Genomic DNA, 23,857 nt, shown 5'->3' on the forward strand with positions numbered 1-23,857 from the left:
TTCCCACATTGCCATTTTATTTCTAAGTGATCACTTTTTATCTATGTATGACGTTTTACTTCAATAAAATCCCATTTGTTTGATCTACACCATGTGGAGCCCCCTTTTTCTTTTTCACACTGAACCATCACCTCCGGATCATCCCTCCTTGGAAACTGGGAATTTGAGGGATAGTCGTTCATCTCCTGCTCGTGTCTACCCCCATCCATTGGGGCTTGCGGCCTACGAGACATCACTTGGTCTGGATACCACGGGAGATCTTACCTATGCCTTTCTGATGCACTGCCATATGGTATGTGCGTCCTACGGATCCGGTAAGGGTACCCTCTCATTCCTTATTTGAATATCTATACGTTTTCTGATGTCCACCGGCATCTTCCAGTTTGAAGAGATATCCCTCCAACACTTTTCATACGGATTTTTTATTTTTGCTGTTCCATATTTCACAAAGGACATTTGATTATAATTTGATGTTCACATTTTTCACATCTGCAAGGGTGTTCATTTTAGATTTACATGCTTAATATCACATGTTAGATATGTTTAGCGATGCACTTTTTGTTCTTCTCTTCAATTTAGCTCCTCAGTCCCTGAAATCATTTTTAAGGATGCTCCACCTTCCTCTTACTTTGCAATTGGTACCAACATGTGCAATGACAGCTGGGTCCTCTGCAGCCCCACCCAATAATCTGTCCATCCGATGCATGATGTGTCGAACCCGAGCGCCCAGTAAACAACATACCGTTTGGCGATTACAGTCTTTGTGGCAAATTACCCTATCTGTCCTACTAATAATGGAGTCCTCTACCATCAATACCTTACTAAACTTACCTGTATCCTTACTCCCCTCCTTACTGGAGCAGTCATTCCCCTGGCAGCTAGGGGAGGGTGCCTGCTCCAGCACTGCCACCCCTGAGCTGATATCCCCAACATCATGTGACTTGGCATATTTGTTAGGGTGTACCAACTCAGGACTAGCCTCCCTAGCACTCTTCCCCCTACCCCTCCTTTTTGGTCACCCAGCTACCTACCTCTGGCTCCTGTGCCTCCATGTCTCCACCCTCCTCTACACTGGCCCCCGCTAGCACCTGCTGGGTAATGTCCAAACTCCTTTCCAGGTTGTTGATACTGCACAGTGTTGCCACCTTGTTTTCTAGATACAGGTTCTGGGCTTCCAGAGAAACAACTAGCTGACATCTCGCACAGCAGTATTCACGATCGATTGGCTCATCAAGGAACGCATACATGGAGCACTGGGTCGCATCAGCAATCCTGTTGGACATTTTACCTGCTGCTCTAATGGGGATATTAAATGGTTACTCTCAGTACTCTACACTACTGCAAGGCAGTCTTGCTACAGCTCCACGTTGTTTTAAATTACTCAGTTACTCCAAATACTTTAAGTTACTTTAAGACACTCCCAGAACACCAAGTCTATATTCAGTACTCCCAGTTACTACAGGTATTACTCCCGGTATCATAAAACGTAGAATAGTGCAGCGCAATTAGAGTTAATAGTCCATATAAATAATCCAATGATCCAAATAATAATGAAAAATATATGAACAGGTCAAAAGAAAAAACTTCCCAATGTGTAATGATGGACAAGATGGTACAATGGTGATACAGATCCCTCCACCACAGATATTCAAGCCTCTTACCTCATATATTCGACCTGAGACAGGTCACACAGCCTGTTAACCCACACCTGGGGTGTCGATCTCAGAAAGGTACTGCTGTTGTGCTCCAAAAAATATGAAAGTAGAAGAAGGCAACAATCTAGTGCTCTCGGTTTAAGAATATTTATTTGTATTAAAATGCAGAGAATCTACTTACAAGGATCGCACTCCAACCGAGTTCGGGTATAAAAGCATGTAACGATGTTTCTAACCAAGAAAATGGCCACGGGTGACGTCAGACATGGCTCCTCCCCCCCATACGTGTTACGTCCATGGGCGGGACTTCATCAGCGTGAGGTTGGATGGCACATCGATGGCCCGCATTGTTAATATGTACTCTACCATAGCAACCATCAACGAATCGGACTCTCAGGTACAAAGACCAATCGCATTTCATAAATGAAAAAATGACACCAGGAAAGCCGTTCATGAAGGATGAGAATTGTTACACAATACAAAAATAGATGAATTAATAAAAGATGACTGGCGCCATTCATTAAAAACAATATAGGAGTAATAGTACTCATTATAAACTAAATGAAACTAAAAAGGCACTCAAGTCACGAAATTTAAAGGGGAACACTCCCTCATTAAAAAGCTACTCTACCTAAAATAGAATTTAATCACATCAGAAAAATAAAAAACTGACATCAAACCACGGCCATCCTCTTGAAGCTAGACCAGATATATGTTAATATACTAAATTGCTAATAAGGAAATAAATTAACATTACATAATCACGTGCCATCGGACCTCACACTGATGAAGTCCCGCCCATAACGCGTACGAGGGGGAGCCACATCTGACGTCACCCGTGGTCATTTTCTTGGTTAGATACATCGTTACATGCTTTTATACCCGCACTCAGTTGGAGTGTGATCCTTGTAAGTAGATTCTCTGCATTTTAATACAAATAAATATTCTTAAACGGAGAGCACTAGATTGTTCCCTTCTTCTACCCCCTCATATTTTTTGGAGCACAATGACAGTACCTTTCTGAGATTGACACCCCAGGTGTGGGTTAACAGGCTGTGTGACCTGTCTCAGGTCAAATGTATGAGGTGAAAGGCTTGAATATCTGTGATGGAGGGATCTGTATCACCGTTGTACCGTCTCATCCATCATTACACATTGGGAAGTTTTTTCTTTTGACCTGTTCATATATTTTTCGTTATTATTTGGATCATTGGAATATTTATATGGACAATTAACTCTAATTGTGCTGCACTATTCTACGTTTTATTATCTGTTGACGTATTATTTGAGTTGACCTTAAATGTCAGCTTGCAATTGTTCACCACTTGTTCTATTATTGTGTTTGCGCTAAATACTCTTTTATTACTAGTTTAGTACTAAATACTCTAAGTATTACTCCCGGTATCCCAATTTAGTACAGGTACTACTCCTGGTACCCCAAAGTTACTAGAGGTACTGCTCCCGATACCCCAAGTTACTACAGGTACTACTCCCAGTACTCCAAAGTTCCTACTGGTTTTGCTCCCAGTACTCCAAAGTTACTTCAGGTATTACTCCCACTACTCCAAAGTTACTATAGTATTACTCCCAGTACTCCAAAGTTACTTATGGTATTACTCCTTCCCCATAAATGTTTACTGTACAAAGTAAAGTCTGTTGGCATGGACCATAGGGTGAGTACATGGATTAAAAACTGGCTACAAGGGCGAGTTCAGAGGGTGGTGATAAATGAGGAATACTCGGAATGGTCAGGGGTGGGAAGTGGAGTCCCCCAGGGTTCTGTGCTGGGACCAATCCTGTTTAATTTGTTCATAAACAACCTGAAGGATGGGGTAAACAGCTCTATCTCTGTATTTGCGGACACTAAGCTAAGCAGGGCAATAACTTCTCAGCAGGATGTGGAAATCTTGCAAGAAGATCTGAACAAATTACTCACTAGGGGTGAACCTCTGGGGGAATCTAGGATGGAAAAGGACCTGGGGGTCCTAGAAGATGATAGGCTCAGCAATGGCATGCAATGCCAAGCTGCTGCTAACAAAGCAAACTGAATATTGGCATGCATTAAAAAGGGGATTAACTCCAGGGATAAATCAATAATTCTCCCAGTCTACAAGACTTTGGTCCATCCTCACCTGGAGTATGCTGTCCAGTTCTGGGCATCAGTCCTCAGGAAGGATGTACTGGAAATGGAGCGAGTACAAAGAAGGACAATAAAGCTAATAAAGAGACTGGAGGATATTAGTTATGAAGAAAGGTTGCGAGCACTGAACTTATTCTCTCTGGAGAAGAGATGCTTGAGAGGGATATGATTTCAATTTACAAATATCATACTGGTGACCCCAAAATAGGGATAAAACTTTTTTGCGGAAGGGAGTTTAATAAGACAATGGCCACTCACTAAAATTAGAAGAAAAGAGGTTTAACCTTAAACTGCGTAGAGGGTTCTTTACTGTAAGAGCGGCAAGGATGTGGAATTCCCTTCCACAGGCAGTGTCAAATGCTTTTGCAAAATCCAGATACACCACGTCTACGGGCCTTCCTTTATCTAGATGGCAGCTCACCTCCTCATAGAAGGTTAATAGATTGGTTTGGCAAGAACGATTGCTGCTAATTGTACTGTTTTCATTACTAAAATCTTGTATATAGTCCCTTGTCACCCCCTCCAAGAGCTTGCATACTACTGATGTTAGGCTAACTGGTCTGTAATTCCCAAGGATGTATTTTGGCCCCTTTTTAAATATTGGTGCTACATTGGCTTTTCAGCCAATCAGCTGGTACCATTCCTGTCAGTAGACTGTCAGTAAAAATTAGGAACAATGGTCTGGCAATTACTTGACTGAGTTCCCTTTGCATCCTCGGGTGCAAGCCATCTGGTCTGGTGATTTATTAATGTTAAGTTTCCCAAGTCTATTTCTAATTCTGTCCTCTGTTAGCTATGAGGGTGCTTCCTGTGATGTGTCATGAGGACAAACACTGCAGTTTTGGTTACTGAAGCCCCCGATTCCCTCGTGTAGACTGAGGAGAAGAATAAATTCAATACCTTCACCATCTCTTAATCCTTTGTAACCAGATTTCCTTCCTCATTCTTCATGGGTCCAATATGGTCTATCCTCCCTTTTTTACTGTTTATATACTTGAAGAATTTCTTAGGATTTTTTCTGCTCTCTTCCGCTATGTGTCTTTCGTGCTCTATCTTAGCCACCCTAATTGCACCCTTACATATCTTGTTGCATTGTTTGTAAAGTCTGAATGCTGATGATGATTCCTCAGCCTTGTGTTTTTTTAAGGTCTTCTCCTTTGCTTTTATATGCATTTTTACATGAAAGTTAAGCCATCCAGAACTTTTGTTCGCTCTTTTAAATGTATTTCCCAATGGGATGCACTGGCTAATGCCCTTATTTAATATGCTCTTAAAGCAAACCCATCTCTCCTTCGTGTTCTTTGTTTTTAAGATTTTAGCCCAAGGTTCGTAGTTTAGGGAAGTTGGCTCTTTTGAAATTCAGTGTCTTTGTGTTCCCCTTGTGTTTCCTATTCGTGTGATTTATACTGAAGCCAATTGACCTGTGATCGCTGTTTCCTAAATTGCCCCATATTTCCACATCCATGATCAGGTCTGTATTGTTGGTAATCAGTAGGTCTATGTTTCTAGTTGATGCTTGTACCATCTGACCCATGAAATTGTCCTGCAAGACATTTAGGAACTGGCGAGCTTTATGCCGTGTACACACGATCTGACTTTCCGACGGGAAATGTTGGATGTGAGCTTGTTGGCGGAAAGTCCGACCATGTGTATGCTCCATCGAACATTTGTTGTCCAGGGGCAGACTGACAACTCATGGGGAAGAAGATTATGGGGCTTACAGATAGCCGTCACGCCAGGAGTAAGTAACAAACAAAACATATCGAGTACAGCAGTCAGGATGAGCGCCACGCTCACATTAATGTCCTCCCTTACATCAGAGTCCCAACATTCTCCCTATAAATCACAGTCCACGGAGTGCCACCTTACGGTAGAGCCCCCCAGTGTGCCACCCTATCGCAGAGACCCAGAGTGTCACCTTCCATCAGTGTCCCCTTATACACACCTTTGCACCTTAATGCTTGGTGTGGCAGGCAGCTGTCGGGAAAAGGCTTTTAATTAGAAAAAATCCACTTGTTGCAGCCTCTGAACTACCCAAGTGAGTCGTAGAGCCAGCTGAATAGTGAACTGCTGTGGCTGGCCTCAGATTGTGCAGTGGGGCATGTGAATAAAGGCCATGCTTGATGTGTGCCATGATATCACTGCACAGGTGAGTACCCAGACCTGCTGCCTGATCCGAGGCCTGGCAACAAGTGCATTTTTCATGGGCATGGGACTGTTAAATCTACTTCTGTTGAGCAGCAGTGGGCACACCTGGTTCATACAGTATACACACATGCATCCACAGCATACATACATATAGACATAGTATACATACACACATACGGTATACATACAGTATACACACACATGTAGTATACATACACACATATAGTATACATACACAGTATACATACACATGCGGTATACATACAGTATACATACACATGCACTATACATATACAATATACATACACAGTATACATACACATGCAGTATACAGTATACATACACAGTATACATACACATACAGTATACATACAGTACACATACACAGTATACATACACATACAGTATCAGTGGCGGTGCGTCCATAAAGGGTGCACGGGTGCCGCTACCTCTCTCCTGTCAGCTCTCTATCACCATAGATAGATTCATGCATTGCATGAATCTATGGTTGCCGCTGCCACCACCTATTCAGGTGTCCAACTCCTTTTCGGGCGCTGGGCACCTGAATTACAGTGGCGGAGTATTTTTTGTAAGCACCTGATTAGAGCCATAGGCTCTAATAGGTGTCCAAAAAGGTGAACAGCGGGCGCCATGCTGGGCGCTCGCTGTTCACTAAGCGTTGTGTTAGGAAAGCGAATGAACATTCTCTTTCCTAACACTGAACCGCCTCTCAGACAATCGGGTGCTTGGGTCTGTTACCTGTCACCTGATTGGCTGAAACGACAGGCGCTGTGACTGGACGCCTATCGCAGAGGACGGGAAGGGATGGCGGGAGAAGACATCGAGGAGCGTGGAGGACACCGGACACCGCTCGCCGCCTGCCGCTGTGACCCACTTCCCCACATTCAATGCCCCACATTGGCTGTGTGTGATGGGCACAGTGGCTGCGTTTGATGGCACAGTGGCTGCATTTGGTCGCACAGTGGCTGCATTTGATGGGTACAGTGGCGGCAATTGATGAGCAGAGTGGCTGCGTTTGATGGCACAGTGGCTGCGTTTGATTGGCACAGTGGCTGCGTTTGATTGGCACAGTGGCTGTGTTTGATTGGCACAGAGGCTGCGTTTGATGGCACAGTAGTGGCAATTTATTGGTACAGTGGCTGCGTGTGATGGGCACAGTGGCTGTGTGTGATGGGCACAGTGGCTGCATGTGATGGGCACAGTGGCTGCGTTTGATGGGCACAGTGGCTGCGTTTGATGGCACAGTGGCGGCAATTGATGGGCAGAGTGGCTGCGTTTGATGGCACAATGACTGTGTTTGATGGTACAGTGGCTGCGTTTGATGGCACAGTGGCTGTATTTGATTGGCACAGTGGCTGCGTTTGATGGCACAGTAGTGGCAATTGATGGGCACAGTGGCTGCATGTGATGGGCACAGTGGCTGCGTGTGATGGGCACAGTGGCTGCGTTTGATGGCACAGTGGCTGCGTTTGATGGCACAGTGGTAGCGTTTGATGGCACAGTGGTGGCAATTTATGGGTACAGTGGCTGCGTTTGATGGGCACAGTGGCTGCATTTGATGGCACAGTGGCGGCAATTCATGGGCACAGTGGCTGCGTTTGATGGCACATTAGCTACGTTTGATGGCACAGTGCCTACTTTTGATGGCACAGTGGCTGCGTTTGATGGCACAGTGGCTGCGTTTGATGGCACAAAGGGTTTGGGGACCCAGGTCCTGTCCCAGGGGACATGTATCAATGCAAAAAAAAGTTTTAAAAACTGCCATTTTTTCGGGAGCAGTGATTTTAATGATGCTTAAAGTGAAAAAAAAGTGAAATATTTCTTTAAATATCGTACCTGTGGGGTGTCTATAGTATGCCTCTAAAGTGGTACGCATGCTTAGAACAGTCTGTAATGTAATGTCGGGTACCGGTAATATAGATGAAAATCAGTGAAACAAATGGCATAGGTACCCCCCCCAGTCCATTACCAGGCCCTTTGGGTCTTGTATGGATATTAAGGGGAACCCCGCACCCAAATTTAAAAAAGGAAAGGCGTGGGGCCCCAGGCCCTCTGAACAGCAGTATACAGGTGGTGCAAACAAGACAGGGACTGTAGGTTTGTTGTTAAGTAGAATCTGTTTGTAATTTTGAACTGGTACATTTTTAAAGTGTTTAGCTCATTCCGCGCATTCATTTAAGGCTCGCCAGTTCCTTAATGTCTTGCAGGACAATTTTATGGGTCAGATGGTAGACGCACCAACTAGAAATAAAACATTACTGGATCTACTGATTACCAACAATACAGACCTGATCACAGATGTGGAAATACGGGGCAATTTAGGTAACAGCGATCACAGGTCAATTAGTTTCAGTATAAATCACACAAATAGGAAACATGAAGGGAACACAAAGACACTGAATTTCAAAAGAGCCAACTTCCCTAAACTACAAACCTTGCTAAAAGGCATAAATTGGGATAAAATATTAGGAACAAAGAATACGGAGGAGAGATGGGTTTGCTTTAAGAGCATATTAAATAAGGGCATTAGCCAATGTATCCCATTGGGTAATAAATTTAAAAGAGTGAACAAAAATCCTGGATGGCTTAACTCCAATGTAAAAATGCATATAAAAGCAAAGGAGAAGGCCTTCAAAAAATTACAAGGTTGAGGGATCATACTCAGCATTCAGACTTTATAAAGAATGCAATAAGAAATGTAAGGGTGCAATTAGGACGGCTAAGATAGAACATGAAAGACACATAGCGGAGGAGAGCAAAAAAAAATCCCAAGAAATTCTTTAAGTATGTAAACAGTAAAAAAGGGAGGACAGACCATATTGGCCTCATAAAGAATGAGGAAGGACATCTGGTTACAAAGGATGGGGAGATGGCAAAGGTATTGAATTTATTCTTCTCCTCAGTATTCACAAGTGAATCGGGGGGCTTCAGTAACCAAAACTGCAGTGTTTATCTTCATGACACAACACAGGAAGCACCTACATGGTTAACAGAGGACGAAATTAAAATTAGACTTGAGAAACTTAACATTAATAAATCACCGGGACCAGATGGCTTGCATCCGAGGGTACTTAGGGAACTCAGTCAGGTGATTGCCAGACCGTTGTTCCTAATTTTTACAGACAGTCTATTGACTGGAATGGTACCAGCTGATTGGAGAAAAGCCAATGTAGCACCAATATTTAAAAAGGGCCCAAAAAACATCCCTGGGAATTACAGACCAGTTACCCTAACATCAATAGTATGTAAACTCTTGGAGGGAATGATAAGGAATATATACAAGATTTTAGTAATAAGAATGATATCATTAGCAGTAATCAGCATGGATTCATGAAGAATCGTTCTTGCCAAACCAATCTATTAACCTTCTATGAGGAGGTGAGTTGCCATCTAGATAAAGGAAGGCCCGTAGATGTGGTGTATCTGGATTTTGCAAAAGCATTTGACACAGTTCCCCATAAACATTTACTGTACAAAATAAGGTCCGTTGGCATGGACCATAGGGTGAGTACATGGATTGAAAACTGGCTACAAGGGCGTGTTCAGAGGGTGGTGATAAATGGGGAGTACTCAGAATGGTCAGGGGTGGGTAGTGGGGTTCCCCAGGGTTCTGTGCTGGGACCAGTCTTACCAATTTAGTTTGTTTATAAACGACCTGGAGGATGGGATAAACAGTTCAATCTCTGTATTTGCAGACGATACTAAGCTAAGCAGGGCAATAACTTCTCCGCAGGATGTGGAAACCTTGCAAAAAGACCTGAACAAATTAATGGGGTGGGCAACTACATGGCAAATGAGGTTCAATGTAGAAAAATGTAAAATAATGCATTTGGGTGGCAAAAATATGAATGCAATCTATACACTGGGGGGAGAACCTCTGGGGGAATCTAGGATGGAAAAGGACCTGGGGGTCCTAGTAGATGATAGGCTCAGCAATGGCATGCAATGCCAAGCTGCTGCTAATAAAGCAAACAGAATATTGGCATGCATTAAAAGGGGGATCAACTCCAGAGATAAAACGATAATTCTCCCGCTCTACAAGACTCTGGTCTGGCCGCACCTGGAGTATGCTGTCCAGTTCTGGGCACCAGTCCTCAGGAGGGATGTACTGGAAATGGAGCGAGTACAAAGAAGGGCAACAAAGCTAATAAAGGGTCTGGAGGATCTTAGTTATGAGGAAAGGTTGCGAGCACTGAACTTATTCTCTCTGGAGAAGAGACGCTTGAGAGGGGATATGATTTCAATTTACAAATACTGTACTGGTGACCCCACAATAGGGATAAAACTTTTTCGCAGAAGAGAGTTTAATAAGACTCGTGGCCACTCATTACAATTAGAAGAAAAGAGGTTTAACCTTAAACTACGTAGAGGGTTCTTTACTGTAAGAGCGGCAAGGATGTGGAATTCCCTTCCACAGGCGGTGGTCTCAGCGGGGAGCATTGATAGCTTCAAGAAACTATTAGATAATCACCTGAATGACTGCAACATACAGGGATATGTAATGAAATACTGACACATAATCACACACATAGGTTGGACTTGTGCCTTTTTTCAACCTCACCTACTATGTAACTATGTAACTATGTAACTAGCTCCAGCCAAAAGATTTATTTTAAGCTTTTTGGAAAACATAGGGAAGGGTTATCACCCCTGTGACATTTGTTTTGCTGTCTGTGCTCCCTTCAGAAGATTTCACCTCACTTTCTGTCCCAATGACAAATGTTTTTTGAAAATGTGGGTTTTTTAGTGAAACAAGGATTGGTGATAAAGCATCAGTGGAAAGGAGCAAAGTTTTTCCCATATTAACTCTTACAGGAGAGAATTTCCCTTCCTAGGAGTAGATTTCATCTCACTTCCTGTTGTCTCCTTCCATTTGCAAGTAGGAGTCGTTTGTAATTTGGATGTTTGAAAGTAGGGGCCTGCCCTATATACTCTGCAGAAATTGGGGCCTTAGGTGTTGGTGTTGCCACACCACTGTAGGCCCTCACAGGGCCCTGCTGTGAAATATTAGACGCGTGTAATTACAATTTTTGATGCAATACTTTGCAGCAGGGCTCATTCCTGAACTTAGTAAAAATTGGGCCTTTGTTGGTGGTGGTGCTGGTGCCACAACACTAAGTCCTCACAGTTACTCTTGGTGGGCGCAGAAATGGGCCCTGCTGTGAAATATTAGATCAAGAATTGTAATTACATGTCCCTGTTAAGCAGGGGCAGAAAAATTGGGCCTTAGGCACTGATGCCACAACACTGCAACCCCTCACAAATACTCTAGTCAGAGCGCAGGAATGAGCCCTGCTGCAAAGTATTGCATCAAAAATTGTAATTACACGCCCCTGTTGAACAGGGGCTGAAAAATTGAGCCTTAGGCACTGGTGCTGGTGCCACAACACTGCAACTCCTCACAGATACTCTAGTTGGAGCGCAGGAACGAGCCCTGCTGCAAAGTATTGCATCAAAAATTGTAATTACACATCCCTGTTAAACAGGGGCTGAAAAATTGGGCCTTAGGCACTGGTGCTGGTGCCACAATACTGCAACCCCTCACAGATACTCTAGTTGGAGCGCAGGAATGAGCCCTGCTGCAAAGTATTGCATCAAAAATTGTAATTACACATCCCTGTGGGCAGAAAAATTGGGCATTAGCCACTGGTGGCAGTGCCAAGAACCAAAAATATTCTTACAAGCTTTTAGCATGATTATTGAGGAGGAAGAGGATAGTCACTCAGCATAACAGGATAGTCACTCAGCACCAGCATAGGGAGTCTTGAAGGAATCTGACATTTCAAAAAAAGTTATTCGGTTACATCAGCATCAGGTGCTTGGTATCTGGTGGTGATCCAAGACTGATTCATTTTTATGAAGGTCAGTCGATCGACCAAGGTGGTGAAAAGGCGCACCCTGTGATCGGTTACAAAGCCTCCAGCAGCACTGAATGTGCGTTCCGAAAGAACGCTGGATGCAAGACAGGCCAGTAGCTCAATTGCATACTGTGCAAGCTCTGTCCAGTGATCCATCCTTCTTCTTTGAATGACCGAAGCCTCAGCAACACGTTGTCCAGGAACAGGAGTTTGTAACCTCCCAGTCTCTGGGAACGCATTGCACAGACCGTTCTGCAAGGCCTCCCGAAGGTGTTTCATCCTCTGCTCCCTCTGCGATGGCAAGATAAGGTCCACAACCTTACCCTTGTAATGTGGATCAAGGAGGGTTGCCAGCCAGTAACGATCCCTCTCCTTGATACCATGAATACGAGGATCCTTCCACAGGCTTTGCAGGATCAGGGAGGCCATGCAGCGTAGGTTTGCTGAGGCATTCGGTCCAGAGTCCTCTGGGTCACTAAGGACGACATGATCCGCAGCCATCTCCTCCCAGCCACGTACAAGTCCATGGGTTTCTTGGGACTGTAAATGATCCCTTAAAGACTGCTGCTGATGCTGAGTGCCAGGCTCCACCTCCATGCTGACACAATCCTCCTCCTCTTCCTGTGTGATCGGCAGGCATGCAGGAACACTGTCTGGATAAAAGGCGCCTTGAGAGCTAAGGAAGTCTTCCTCTTCCTGCCTCTGTTCTGCCTCAAGTGCCCTGTCCATTATTCCACGCAGCGTATGCTCCAAGAGGTGGACAAGGGGGACAGTGTCACTGATGCATGCACTGTCACTGCTCACCATCCTCGTGGCCTCCTCAAATGGTGACAGGACAGTGCATGCATCCCTGATCATGGCCCACTGGCGTGGGGAAAAAAAAACAAGCTCCTCTGACCCTGTCCTGGTGCCATAGTCGCACAGGTACTCATTGATGGCCCTCTGCTGCGTGTGCAGCCACTGCAGCATGGCCAACGTTGAGTTCCACCTGGTGGGCATGTCACAGATTAGGCGGTTCTTGGGCAGGTTAAATTCCTTTTGGAGGTCAGCCAGCCGAGCACTGTCATTATACGACCGGCGGAAATGAACACAGAATTTCCTGGCCTTCCTCAGGACATCCTGTAAGTCCGGGTACCTGCTGAAGAACCGCTGCACCACCAAGTTAAGGACATGAGCCAAACAGGGCACAAGGGTCAGTTGTCCCTGTTGGAGGGCGGAGAGGAGGTTCGTGCCATTGTCACAAACCACCATTCCTGGCTTAAGCTGGCGTCAACCACCTCTGAACCTGCCCCTGCAGAGCTGGCAGAATCTCTGCCCCAGTGTGGCTCCTGTCCCCCAAGCACACCAGCTCAAGCACCGCATGGCATCTTTTGGCCTGCGTACTTGCGTAGCCCCTTGAGCACCCCTGGTTCTGAGGACAAAGCACAGGAAGAGGCCATGGAGGAAGAAGAAGAGGAGGGGGTGGAGGAGAGAGGTGTGTCAGAATCACCAGTAGTAGCATTTTGGAGGCGTGGTGGCGGAACAACCTCCAACGCTACTGCACCTTGTCCTGAATCCTTCCCAGCTGCCAGCAGAGTCACCCAATGAACCGTGAAACTTAGGTAACGTCCCTGTCCATGCCTGCTGGACCATGAGTCAGCGGTAATATGCACCTTACCACTGACTGCCCTGTCCAGCGAGGCCAAGACATTGCCTTACACATGCCGGTAGAGAGCCGGAATTGCCTTCAGTGAGAAAAAGTGGCCTTTGGGAACCTGCTACTGAGGAACCGCACATCCCACAAACTCATGGAAGGGGGCAGAGTCTACCAACTGAAAAGGTAGCAGTTGAAGTGCTAGCAATTTTGCCAAGCTAGCATTCAACCGCTGGGCATGTGGATGGCTGGGAGCGAACTTCTTTCGGCAGTGCAGCAGCTGGGGCAGGGAAATTTGCCTGGTACAATCTGACATCGGTGTACCGATAGCAGATTGCCTGCAAGTACTTGGCTGTGATACACCTAATTCTACACCTTCATTCCTCTCAGTGCAGGCCTCAGAGAGGAATTAAGGTATAGTGGGGTTGGAGATCCCAGCTGATGAGGAGCAAGGAGAGGTCCTCTTTGTTCTTTGGTGTGGGTTTTTTAGGTACGCTTGCCAATGAACTGCATGGCAGGTCAACATATGTCTGGTCAAGCATGTGGTGCCCAAGCGGGTGATGTTTTGGCCATGCAAGATACGCTTGAGACATATGTTGCAAATAGCAGCGGTGTGATCTGACGCACTCATCTCAAAAAAGGCCCACACCAAAGAACTTTTGGAATAACGTGCAGAGACAGCAGCGCCCTGCACATGCGGAGCTCTGCGGTGTGATCCAGTCAGTGTGCTGCCCTTAAGCTGGCCCCTGGAGGGCATCCTGCCTCATTGGTGATGTGCCTCCTCCTCCTCCTCTCTCCTATCAGGCACCCACGTGGAGTCAGTGACCTCATCATCCCCTCCCTCCTCATCACTGGAGCAAACCTGGCAGTATGGTGCAGCAGGGGGAACATGACTGCCAGATTGCTGTACTTCTTGGGCACCCCCTCTGTCTGGGCTCACGTTACTGCCTTCCTCTAGCTGAGTACCATCATCGGAGCCTTCAAAACGCTGGGCATCCTCCTGGAGCATGTACCCAACACTGTGGTCAAACAGTTTGGGGGACTCCTCAGGAGGACATGGTGGGGCTAGGGAAGGAGTGACTGATGCCATTGAGCCGAGAGAAGAGGCCGCATTGGCAGCTGCTTTGCCAGACAAAGTACCCTGAGCCTGGGTTAGAGAGGATGAGGAGCATGAGGTTGGCTTGGTCATCCACTCGACCAAATCTTTCGCATGGTGCAGCTCAAAATGGCCAGCTGACGAAAAAAAGGCCAAGCGTGTCCCACGGCCACGTGCTGATGAGGATGCACCGTGTCCACGACCAGCACTGTTGCCTCTAGACACAGAGCCTGCTTGCCCTCTTTTATTGGCTTGTGACTGTCTGCCTCTCCTTGATGGCCTTCCAGACATACTAATGGCCTGCAGTGAGATGTAGCTGCACAAAACTGGGGTGTATATATATACCGATTATACTGCAGCTAGCAGAATCAACAGCCTGCCTGTAGTATTGTTAGTATGAGAACACCTGAACTTGTCTTCAGGTAGCTATATTGTAGGTGCAATTGTGCAGGGTACACAGTACACTAACTGGAAATACTTCAAGAGCCTGTCTGTGCTATTAATAGGATCAGAAGAAGCACACAAGCACTTGGATTCAGGTAGCTATACTGTAGGTGCAACTGTGCAGGGTACACAGTACACTAACTGGAAATACTTCAAGAGTCTGCCTGTGCTACTCCTGGGATGTATTAAATCAAATGACTCTGTCTATCTATCTCCACCGCAACACACTACACAAGGCCTCCACGCAGGTGGCCTTATATAGGGTGGGGCGTGTAATAAACCCCCTGAGCCATAATTGGCCAAAGCCTCCTTGGCTTTGGCCAATTATGGCTCTCTGTACACACGGCGCTGTGATTGGCCAAGCATGCGGGTCATAGTGCATGCTTGGCCAATCATCAGCCAGCAATGCACTGCGATGCTGCAGTGAATTATGGGCTGTGACGCACCACTCGAATTTGGTGCAAACGGCCCATAACATTCGTAATTCGGTTAAAAATAAATTTAAAAAAAAGTTTGTTGGTCTTGAATCTTGGATCACTAATAAGTTCAGGTAAATTCAGGATCTGGAAGCACATTACCACCACAGAGATCAAGCTGTCACCTATAGCTCCTGTCTTGTACTAACGACTGGGAGCCTGGCTAGTTAGTACAAGACAGAAGATATCGATGACACCTTGATCTATGTGGTGGTAAAATAATTCCAGTTCAAATACAGATCCTGAATTTACCTGAACTTATTAGCAATACAAGATTCAAGACCAACAAACTTAGCGTCCAGTACCGAAAATGTCTCCTTGAAATTTTAACCACAAAAAGAAAACACCCTCTGAATGGTTTCAGCTCTTTGAAGGAAGTGCCATCCTGTATGGTCCAATTAAAAGTATTAAGCATGTATTCTCAGCTTTATAGATGGCATAAAAACACATGGATGGACGTAGGATTGAGGAATTCCGATGAACAAACTTTTATGATGAGTGGAGCATATCTAATCTTATCGTCGGAGGATTTTTTTTATTTGAGAAGATCCCTATGAGGCTGTAACGAGCCCCTTGCTCGCTCGGTTCCACTCTCCCGACACTCCTCTGCAGCTATAGCATCAAATTGCAGATTGCAACAACTGATTACTCGGTCATCCAATGCTCCGGGATTAGAACTACAGCTATGTGCCGTTCTAACCCAGTTGTGATAGCTCAGAACAAACACCAGGCAGGCTGTATGTAAGTTCAACCAGGAATCCCCTTTATTGCAAAATACAGGCTCTTTTATACACTAAAAGAGGAGGCGCAGACTCCTGCTCATATTACTCTAACAATGCAGCTGTAACCTAATTAACATGAGCTAATTAACTAATCCCTTTAGACAGCCTAGATGACTCAGACATGACCTTTAGGCCAGAGTGGCCATCTTGTAGTTCAGAAAATCCAATCAACATTATCACAATACCAGAGTTAATTAAACACAAACAACAGTGGGGATCTAATGACTCTTAGATCCCATACTAGAGACTTATTTACAATACACATTTTAGCAGACAACAGACAGGTAGCTGGAATTGATGACATTAGCATTTAACAGTAGGAGTCCCAACGGTATGAATCAGTCACTATTCCAATATGGCAAATCCAGGGTCCCCAGAGTCTGTGTGTCCTGGGGGACCAGGACCCGAATCCACAGTAATACCACCTCAAGGGTCCCCAGGCATACACCTCACAAAGAACACCGTTCTCCCAAATGCCAGGGCCCACGATCGACCAGCAAGAGGCTAGCATACAGTCCCCTCCAAAAGTCTCTCTCCCGGCTAGGTCTGTCACATTTCTCCCCTTTCGGCAGGAGACTAACACAGCAGGAGACACCAGACAGGTTGACTCCGAAGTTAGTCAGTAGTTCCAGTCCTCTAATGCCTGTACCCACACAGTACCCCAAACAAATTGTTCCAAACAAAGCATTACTCACCCAGCCAACCTCTGCCTCTCTCAGAGAACATATCTGCCGCTGGGGAGAGGCCTGGACTAGCCCTTCTCCCTGGTGTCCTTTCTGCCGCTGGAGAGAAGACAGGGTGTCTGGGCTCACTCTGTCATGCTGTTGGGGATCTGGGCCGACTGCCCAGCATCCCTGGGGTATACAGGTGGAGACTGAAGTCCCATCCACCTTCACAGGAAATCCATCCTCTGTTAGTTGAGGGCAGAGGCCAGCAGTACTTGGCCCTGTTGCCAGCCCTTCTGCTGGAAACCCCACACCATCTTCTCCGGCTAACTGTTGGAGAGGGACAACACACACCTCCTCTCCCTTCTCCCCCTGTATCTGCTGCTGGGAAGTGATTGCCACCTTCTCACCCTGAGCCTCCGAAACTGCCACAGGTGTGGGCAGAGGTCTTGGACCCTCTGTCCGGTTGCCAGCGCTTCAGCTGGGGAAGTTCCTTGTAACTTCACAGATACTTCTATTGGTGCTGGGCAGAGCACAGTGAAGTTTGGCCCTAATAACAGCTCCTCTTCTCCTGCAGGCTCACCAGGTTGTTCTTCCTCAGCAGAAAAGTCTATCAAATCCCCTGTCTCTGCAACTGGTGTCTGGGGATAAAGGTTCACAATCGCCTCTCCGTGGAACCCAGAAGATGCTATCAGTGCTGGGAAGAGGTTAGCAGAGCTCTGCCCTGTTGTCAGCACTTCAGGTTTGGGGGCGGCAATCTTTAGATTTTCCACTGCCGATTCTCTGGCATTCTGCTGGACAGGCACATTCCTCCATCCAAGATCATCCAATGTAGAAACAGATTCATCAAGGTCAGTCAGCACTTGCTGCATCCGCCATAAGACCTCCGCCTCCATAGCTGCGGGGGCAGGTTGGCAAAGCACACTGTTACTCTGCCACATTGTCAACTCTTCAGCCAGGATTTCAGAGTTGTCAACTGGTATTTCCTGATAGTCCCAGGCAAAGGGAGCACCACCCTGCTGCTGAGCAGAGTCTAACAGCTGTCTGTAGGCGATCTCCAGCTCCCATTCCTGAAAGGCCAGAAACTCCAAATCTTCCAGTGCCCAGTGCACTTCTGAGACATTCAGTCTTCACTCTCTGTGCTCCATTATTTCCTCCAAACGCCACTCCTGATCACTCCCAAAGTCAGGGTCCCTGGACAGCCTCCAGTATAACAATCCTATGCCATCGTAGTCAAAGCCTTCCGTGGGGCTGTCATCCGCTGTCCACGGGCACACTTGGGCTACATAAAACTGGAGGGCTCTGTAGCTCTCGTCCAACCGCATTTCTGCCCGGATCAGCCTACTTAACTCGACTGTCCACTCCTGGTTCTGCTGTTCTCCCAAAAACAGCATTCGCACTTCATACTGCGACCAGTACCTCACATGGATGGAGGGGAGAACTTTTCCCTGGTGTCGCTGCTCACGGGCTAGCGCTTACTTCCAGAGTTCACAGCAGATAGAATCAAACCATCCTAGCAGGACCTGCTCTGATACCGGTCCTCTGTGCTGTATCTGCTTCTCTAGCAACCTCCTTCTGAATTCCTCATCCATGGTGGCTGGTATCTCTCCTCTCCTGCTATCTGGACCTTGGATCCTTGGATCCAGGTGATGGTTTAGATGTGTTCACGGAAAGGAAGCACGATCCCACCATTCCCTCCACAGCTCTCAAGTAAGTCTTTCAGCGTGGCTCTCCTGCAGGCTGGTTTGAAGTGTCCCAGTAACTGGAGAGCAAATCCCACGGCTGCCAACCAATGTAATGAGCCCCTTGCTTGCTCGGTTCCACTCTCCCGACACTCCTCTGCAGCTATAGAATCAGACTGCAGATCGCAACATCTGATGGTTCGGTCATCCGATGCTCCGGGATTAAAACTACAGCTATGTGCCATTCAAACCCAGTTGTGTAGCTCAGAACAAACACCAGGCAGGCTGTATGTAAGTTCAACCAGGAATCTCCTTTATTCAAAAATACAGGCTCTTTTATACACTAAAAGAGGAGGTGCAGACCTTATTTACAATACACATTTTAGCAGACAACAGACAGGTAGCTGGAATTGATGACATTAGCATTTAACAGTAGGAGTCCCAACGGTATGAATCAGTCACTATTCCAATATGGCAAATCCAGGGTCCCCAGAGTCTGTGTGTCCTGGGGGACCAGGACCCGAATCCACAGTAATACCACCTCATGGGTCCCCAGGCATACAGCTCACAAAGAACACCGTCCCCCAAATGCCAGGGCCCACGATCGATTGGCAAGAGGCTAGCATACAGTCCCCTCCAAAAGTCTCTCTCCCGGCTAGGTCTGTCACAGAGGCCTTTTGGTCAATGCAAATTCTGACCTTTCTGTAATTAGAAGGTCATGGCTATCTGGTAAGCCTACATGGTGTTACCTGGTGGAGTATCTCAGATCTTTCCAAGATACCCTCAGCTTCTAATCGTTTGTTGTTGGATGTGGTCACCTTTTTCAAAATTCCTTTGGACACTAAATATTCTATATTTCACACTCTGACTTTATATATGAATGTTTAATTTATCTATGAAATCACGCATATTTTTGTGTTTTTTTTTATTTTTCTTGAATTTTATTGGTCAACAGTATTGCAAATAGTGCAGCAAAGCTGCAGACCTTTGACTAATTTAAATGTGTAATAATTATTACTCTCTTTAATACAAGCCCTCTCTCTTTTCCAATGTAACTGTTATTCAATATATCAAATTTAGTAATGTTCCATCACTTTAAATATTTCTGTTGCCTACTCCACTCTCCAAATCTCTGTAACTCATTTTTCATTTTTCATTTTTCCACTTATTTTTGCAATTTATAACATTTAGAAAGGATTTACCAATATAAAATTAAAATGTTATGTACCTGGAAAATTACTATCCAAGCATATCCGATGTTATCAAAATTTATGGCACCCTTATGAGGGTTTGTGTTGCTGGTACGACAGACATTATAGTACTGATTCCAGTTGACACACATGCCACTGACATTGAACTCCTGATGAATGGAGTTGTAATAATAATAGTCTTCTTTATCCAGGCAGCATTCGTGACCCCGATCCCTTAGAGGTGGGATCTCATGGCATCCCATGATTCCATTATCACCAGATAAAGAACAGATAAATGGCATCTCGTCATCTTCTTCAGGCTGGTAATAAGGTGGCAATATTATGTCACCTTGTCTGGTAAGAAAGAAAATATATAATTAATTTTATTAAGAATTAGCAGCCAGCAAAATAAACCAGTAGCTTAAATAAATCAATAACAAATCTGCGCCAGAATAAAACTCAAAAAGCTGCTGAACACTGTGTTCATGATACATAAAAACACAACAAATATAAAACAAAAATAGTACAGCGCTGTGATTGTAGTAAAAAATGTCCAATAATTGTATATAAAAGTCCCTAAGTCCAATGAAAATGATAGTCCCACAACCGTGATATTTAGGAGATCCTGAAGTAGACCCAGTGACACCTCTCACACTCAAATCCTGCTTACCAGATCTCGTGTGACCCCCTGTTAAAGTGGTCAACAAACGCCAGTGTGTATACTGGCTCACCAGCCACAGTGGTAAGGGAAGGTCAGCATCAGATAAAACCAGGAAGTGCTTCCATGAGGCGTAATCGACTCCAGTAAAGTTGTGGCATTAAAGATAAAAAATTGCCAACATAGCGTTATACCATATAAACTAAAAATGTATTAAGACAATTGTGGGTGCACTCATACGTACACCACTACGCATGTGCAATCGCGAGTCGGCCATTTTAACTTCTGGATTCGAGGATTTTAAGCGTTTGACATGCCAATCAATGCCTGTAAGAAGTGTCAGTTGGTGAGTCAGTCAGTTGGTCAGTTAACTGTCATTGCTCTTGTAATCTAGCTCAGTGCACGGAGGCTGTAAACACACCAATTTCACTTTCAGGCCCCAGTCACACCTAGTGTATTAGGAGCGCTTGTTTTTTGGTGTGTTTTTCCTGTGGCAAGCAAAGGACAGCTCATTGATGTTAATTGGCTGCCCAACATGTGACAAACAGCAAATTAGCTCATGGAGCATTTTGGCGTGTTGCAATTTGCACGTTTTTTATCGGGCGTTTTGTCGCATTTGTCATGCTTTTTTTATGTGCAGCAAGGTGCACATTTGCTTCTATGTTTGGGGTGCTGGTAACAATTAACGACTCCAGCCCCAAAATTTTTTACCCCCTTCATGACCAGGCTATTTTTTTCCATTTAGCACTGTGCTAATTTAACTAGAAACTGCGTAGTCATGTAACGCTGTACCCAAACAAAATTTACATAATTTTTTTTACACAAATAGAGATTTATTTTGGTGGAATTTGATCACCACTGGGTCTTTTATTTTTTCCCAGTTTTAACGAAAAAAAGACCAACAATTTTGAAAAAATCTGACACTAATGCCGTGTACACACGATCGGAAATTCGACCAGCAAAAGACCAATGAGAGCTTTTGGTTGGAAAATGCGGAAATTCCCAATAAAATACATTTAAGTTTTTGGTTGTCACATGACAAAATGTCAAAAATTTCAAGGGGTATGAATACTTTTTCAAGGCACTGTAAGGGGGTGCCCTCAATTTTTACTTCCTGAGCGATGTGGCGGTTTTAACTCCTTAGTAGGAAGAGAAAAAAACAGCACATCGCTGCTGTCTGTAGAGAGCTGTGTGTTGTTTACCAACACACAGCTCTCTTCTGCCATTTGCTCAGCTGATTGGAGAGTTCTGGCCACAAATCATTGGCTGGGACCCACTGATCGGCTTATGCTGGAGCACATGACAGCACAGCCTGGTTGGTGGGCGCGCATGCGCATGCCCCTACTCGAAAGTGCTGGATCATGTACATGTTCATGATCCAGCACAGTGGGGCCGCTCTGCCACATTAAATCTGGGGTAGGCAGTCCGCAAGCAGTTAATGACACCAGTTTTTCACATGTTTCGGGAATGCACAGATGTGCATGGAGCCTCACTGTAAAGCCATCCTGATATTTGACCTACCCCTTTAAGACCCTCCCACTGCAATTTTCCCACACCAACCATTTTATGTGGCCACTTCGGAGCTACACACAAAGCAGCCCATAGAAGTGTTGGAAGACACAGCAAATGCATAGGCACATTTGCTTGTCAAAACTTGAAATCTGCATACAGGCGCAGAAAACTATATACAGTAGGAAGCAGGATGACGGTTATTACATTCCCACTGCTTAGCAGTGGGTGTGTACTGGCTGTCATCCTGCTTGTATCTCATGTGTTCAGATTGGTGTATAGAGAGGAGTGTTTTTACTGTCTTATCCTTAAGCCCTTATGTAAGTCGTTTTTTTTTTTTCAACTTAAGATTTTTCTAAAAAGTTATGCTATTGGGCCATTTTTTTTTACTGTCGGTTTATGGTCTATATGGGGAGGATTGTTAACAGCCAGAGGGAGATAGAGAGCCTACCAGGAGGATTCACTGTTGATCTTAGGATTACATGCTTTTCACACTGATCTGTAAAAGGGGAGGCATGTCCATTTAGTGAGTTTCTGTCCGAAAGGTGCGGAGCACTTTTGTGTGGCCATTTCACGAGAAGACACTGCACAGAGCACTTTGATATTGGAACTTTTTATACGTTTTATGAACTTTCACAATTTATTAATTTATATTTACCTTTTACACAGATTAATTTATATTATTGAAGGTGCATTTTTTTATTTATTGTTAGCAAGTTTGTAGTGTATGATTACTTTATTTTATTTAAATTGGTTATTTCACATTTTGAGCCCTACATATACTTAAGCCCTACATAGGTGTTTGAGATTTTACTCACTACCAACTGGGAAGGCCTGGAAAAAAAACTGAAAATTTTGGAAAAAACTGTTTTTTTCCTTTTTTTTCCCAAAGCCATTTTTGTTGTTGTTTTTTTTTTTTCTGGAAAAATTAAAAAAAAAGAAGTGTGGAATATGTTCTTTTACAATGATAAGTAATATATCCATGACATAGTATTCAAACTATATAACGTGAAGACCTTGATGAAAGATTTCTTTAAGTAAAGTCTTAACGTTACTGCAAGTTCTCTCTGCTGAAGACAAACCAATCCTAAAATACAATTCAAGTAACACTTTACTTCTTAATGCAGTTCTCAAACAAGAGAAATATGCACTAGGAGGCACTGCATGGGAAAGAATCCAGTTTAGTTTGCTTGTGAGCTCCATCTTGTACTTCCTACATCGCAGCATAATGTTTACCTATAGTCTGGTGAGTAAATTGATTTATTTTTTCCTCCTCTCAGTAAAATGGTGAGACTAAAATCTACAGTGTGGAAAAATTTCCACAGTGCAATTTCTGCTGAGATCAAAGCTGCAGTTTGCAAATATTAGGAGAAGAAATCTGTTTTCCCAAATGCTACAAGAATCACAAAATACGTCCTTGTGGGACATTAAAGGAGAAGTCCAGCCTAAGCTTGTTTGGTCACAGGAGTGCACTTCCTTTTGCACTCCTTTTGTGACCCGTTTTTACTGAAGTCCACTGTCTGCTGACATCACAGAAGTCAGTCCAGGCACCGCGTCATCACAACAATAAAGTCTGGATCCGCCAGGTGCCTGGACTGATGCCCATCTCAGCCTCTCAGCGAGCCACTGAGAGCCTGAGATGGCTGCTCTCTGCCCCTCCACAGCTCAGCGCTCCAGTGAGTGAATTTCATTTTTTTCCGGAAAAAGACAGGGACAAAAATATTTTTTCCAATGGCTTCAAAATTTCCGGAAAGAGGTACAAAATGACCCATTAGTAGAGGATGATGCTGGCTATGTAGTAGTGAGGGAGATTGATGCCTGACAATGACTGCACTGGGATACCAGGAAGTCATGGATCAATTTTTTAGAGAAGAAAACAGAGGCTGAGGTATATCCTGCT

General features: G+C 44.9%; 1 protein-coding gene across 2 annotated transcripts in view; it reads right to left on the reverse strand.

Moving 5' to 3' along the window:
• CACNA1I (calcium voltage-gated channel subunit alpha1 I) overlaps positions 1-23,857 on the reverse strand; it is a 3,871,666-nt gene that overhangs the window by 3,007,105 nt on the left and 840,704 nt on the right. For both annotated transcript variants that reach the window (XM_073592660.1, XM_073592661.1), the window contains one exon: positions 19,829-20,144. In XM_073592660.1, coding sequence (XP_073448761.1) covers positions 19,829-20,144 — 316 coding nt within the window. The remainder of the gene's footprint in view (positions 1-19,828; positions 20,145-23,857) is intronic.

Source organism: Aquarana catesbeiana, linkage group LG07, assembly GCF_042186555.1.
Source record: "Aquarana catesbeiana isolate 2022-GZ linkage group LG07, ASM4218655v1, whole genome shotgun sequence".
Lineage (NCBI taxonomy): Eukaryota > Metazoa > Chordata > Amphibia > Anura > Ranidae > Aquarana > Aquarana catesbeiana.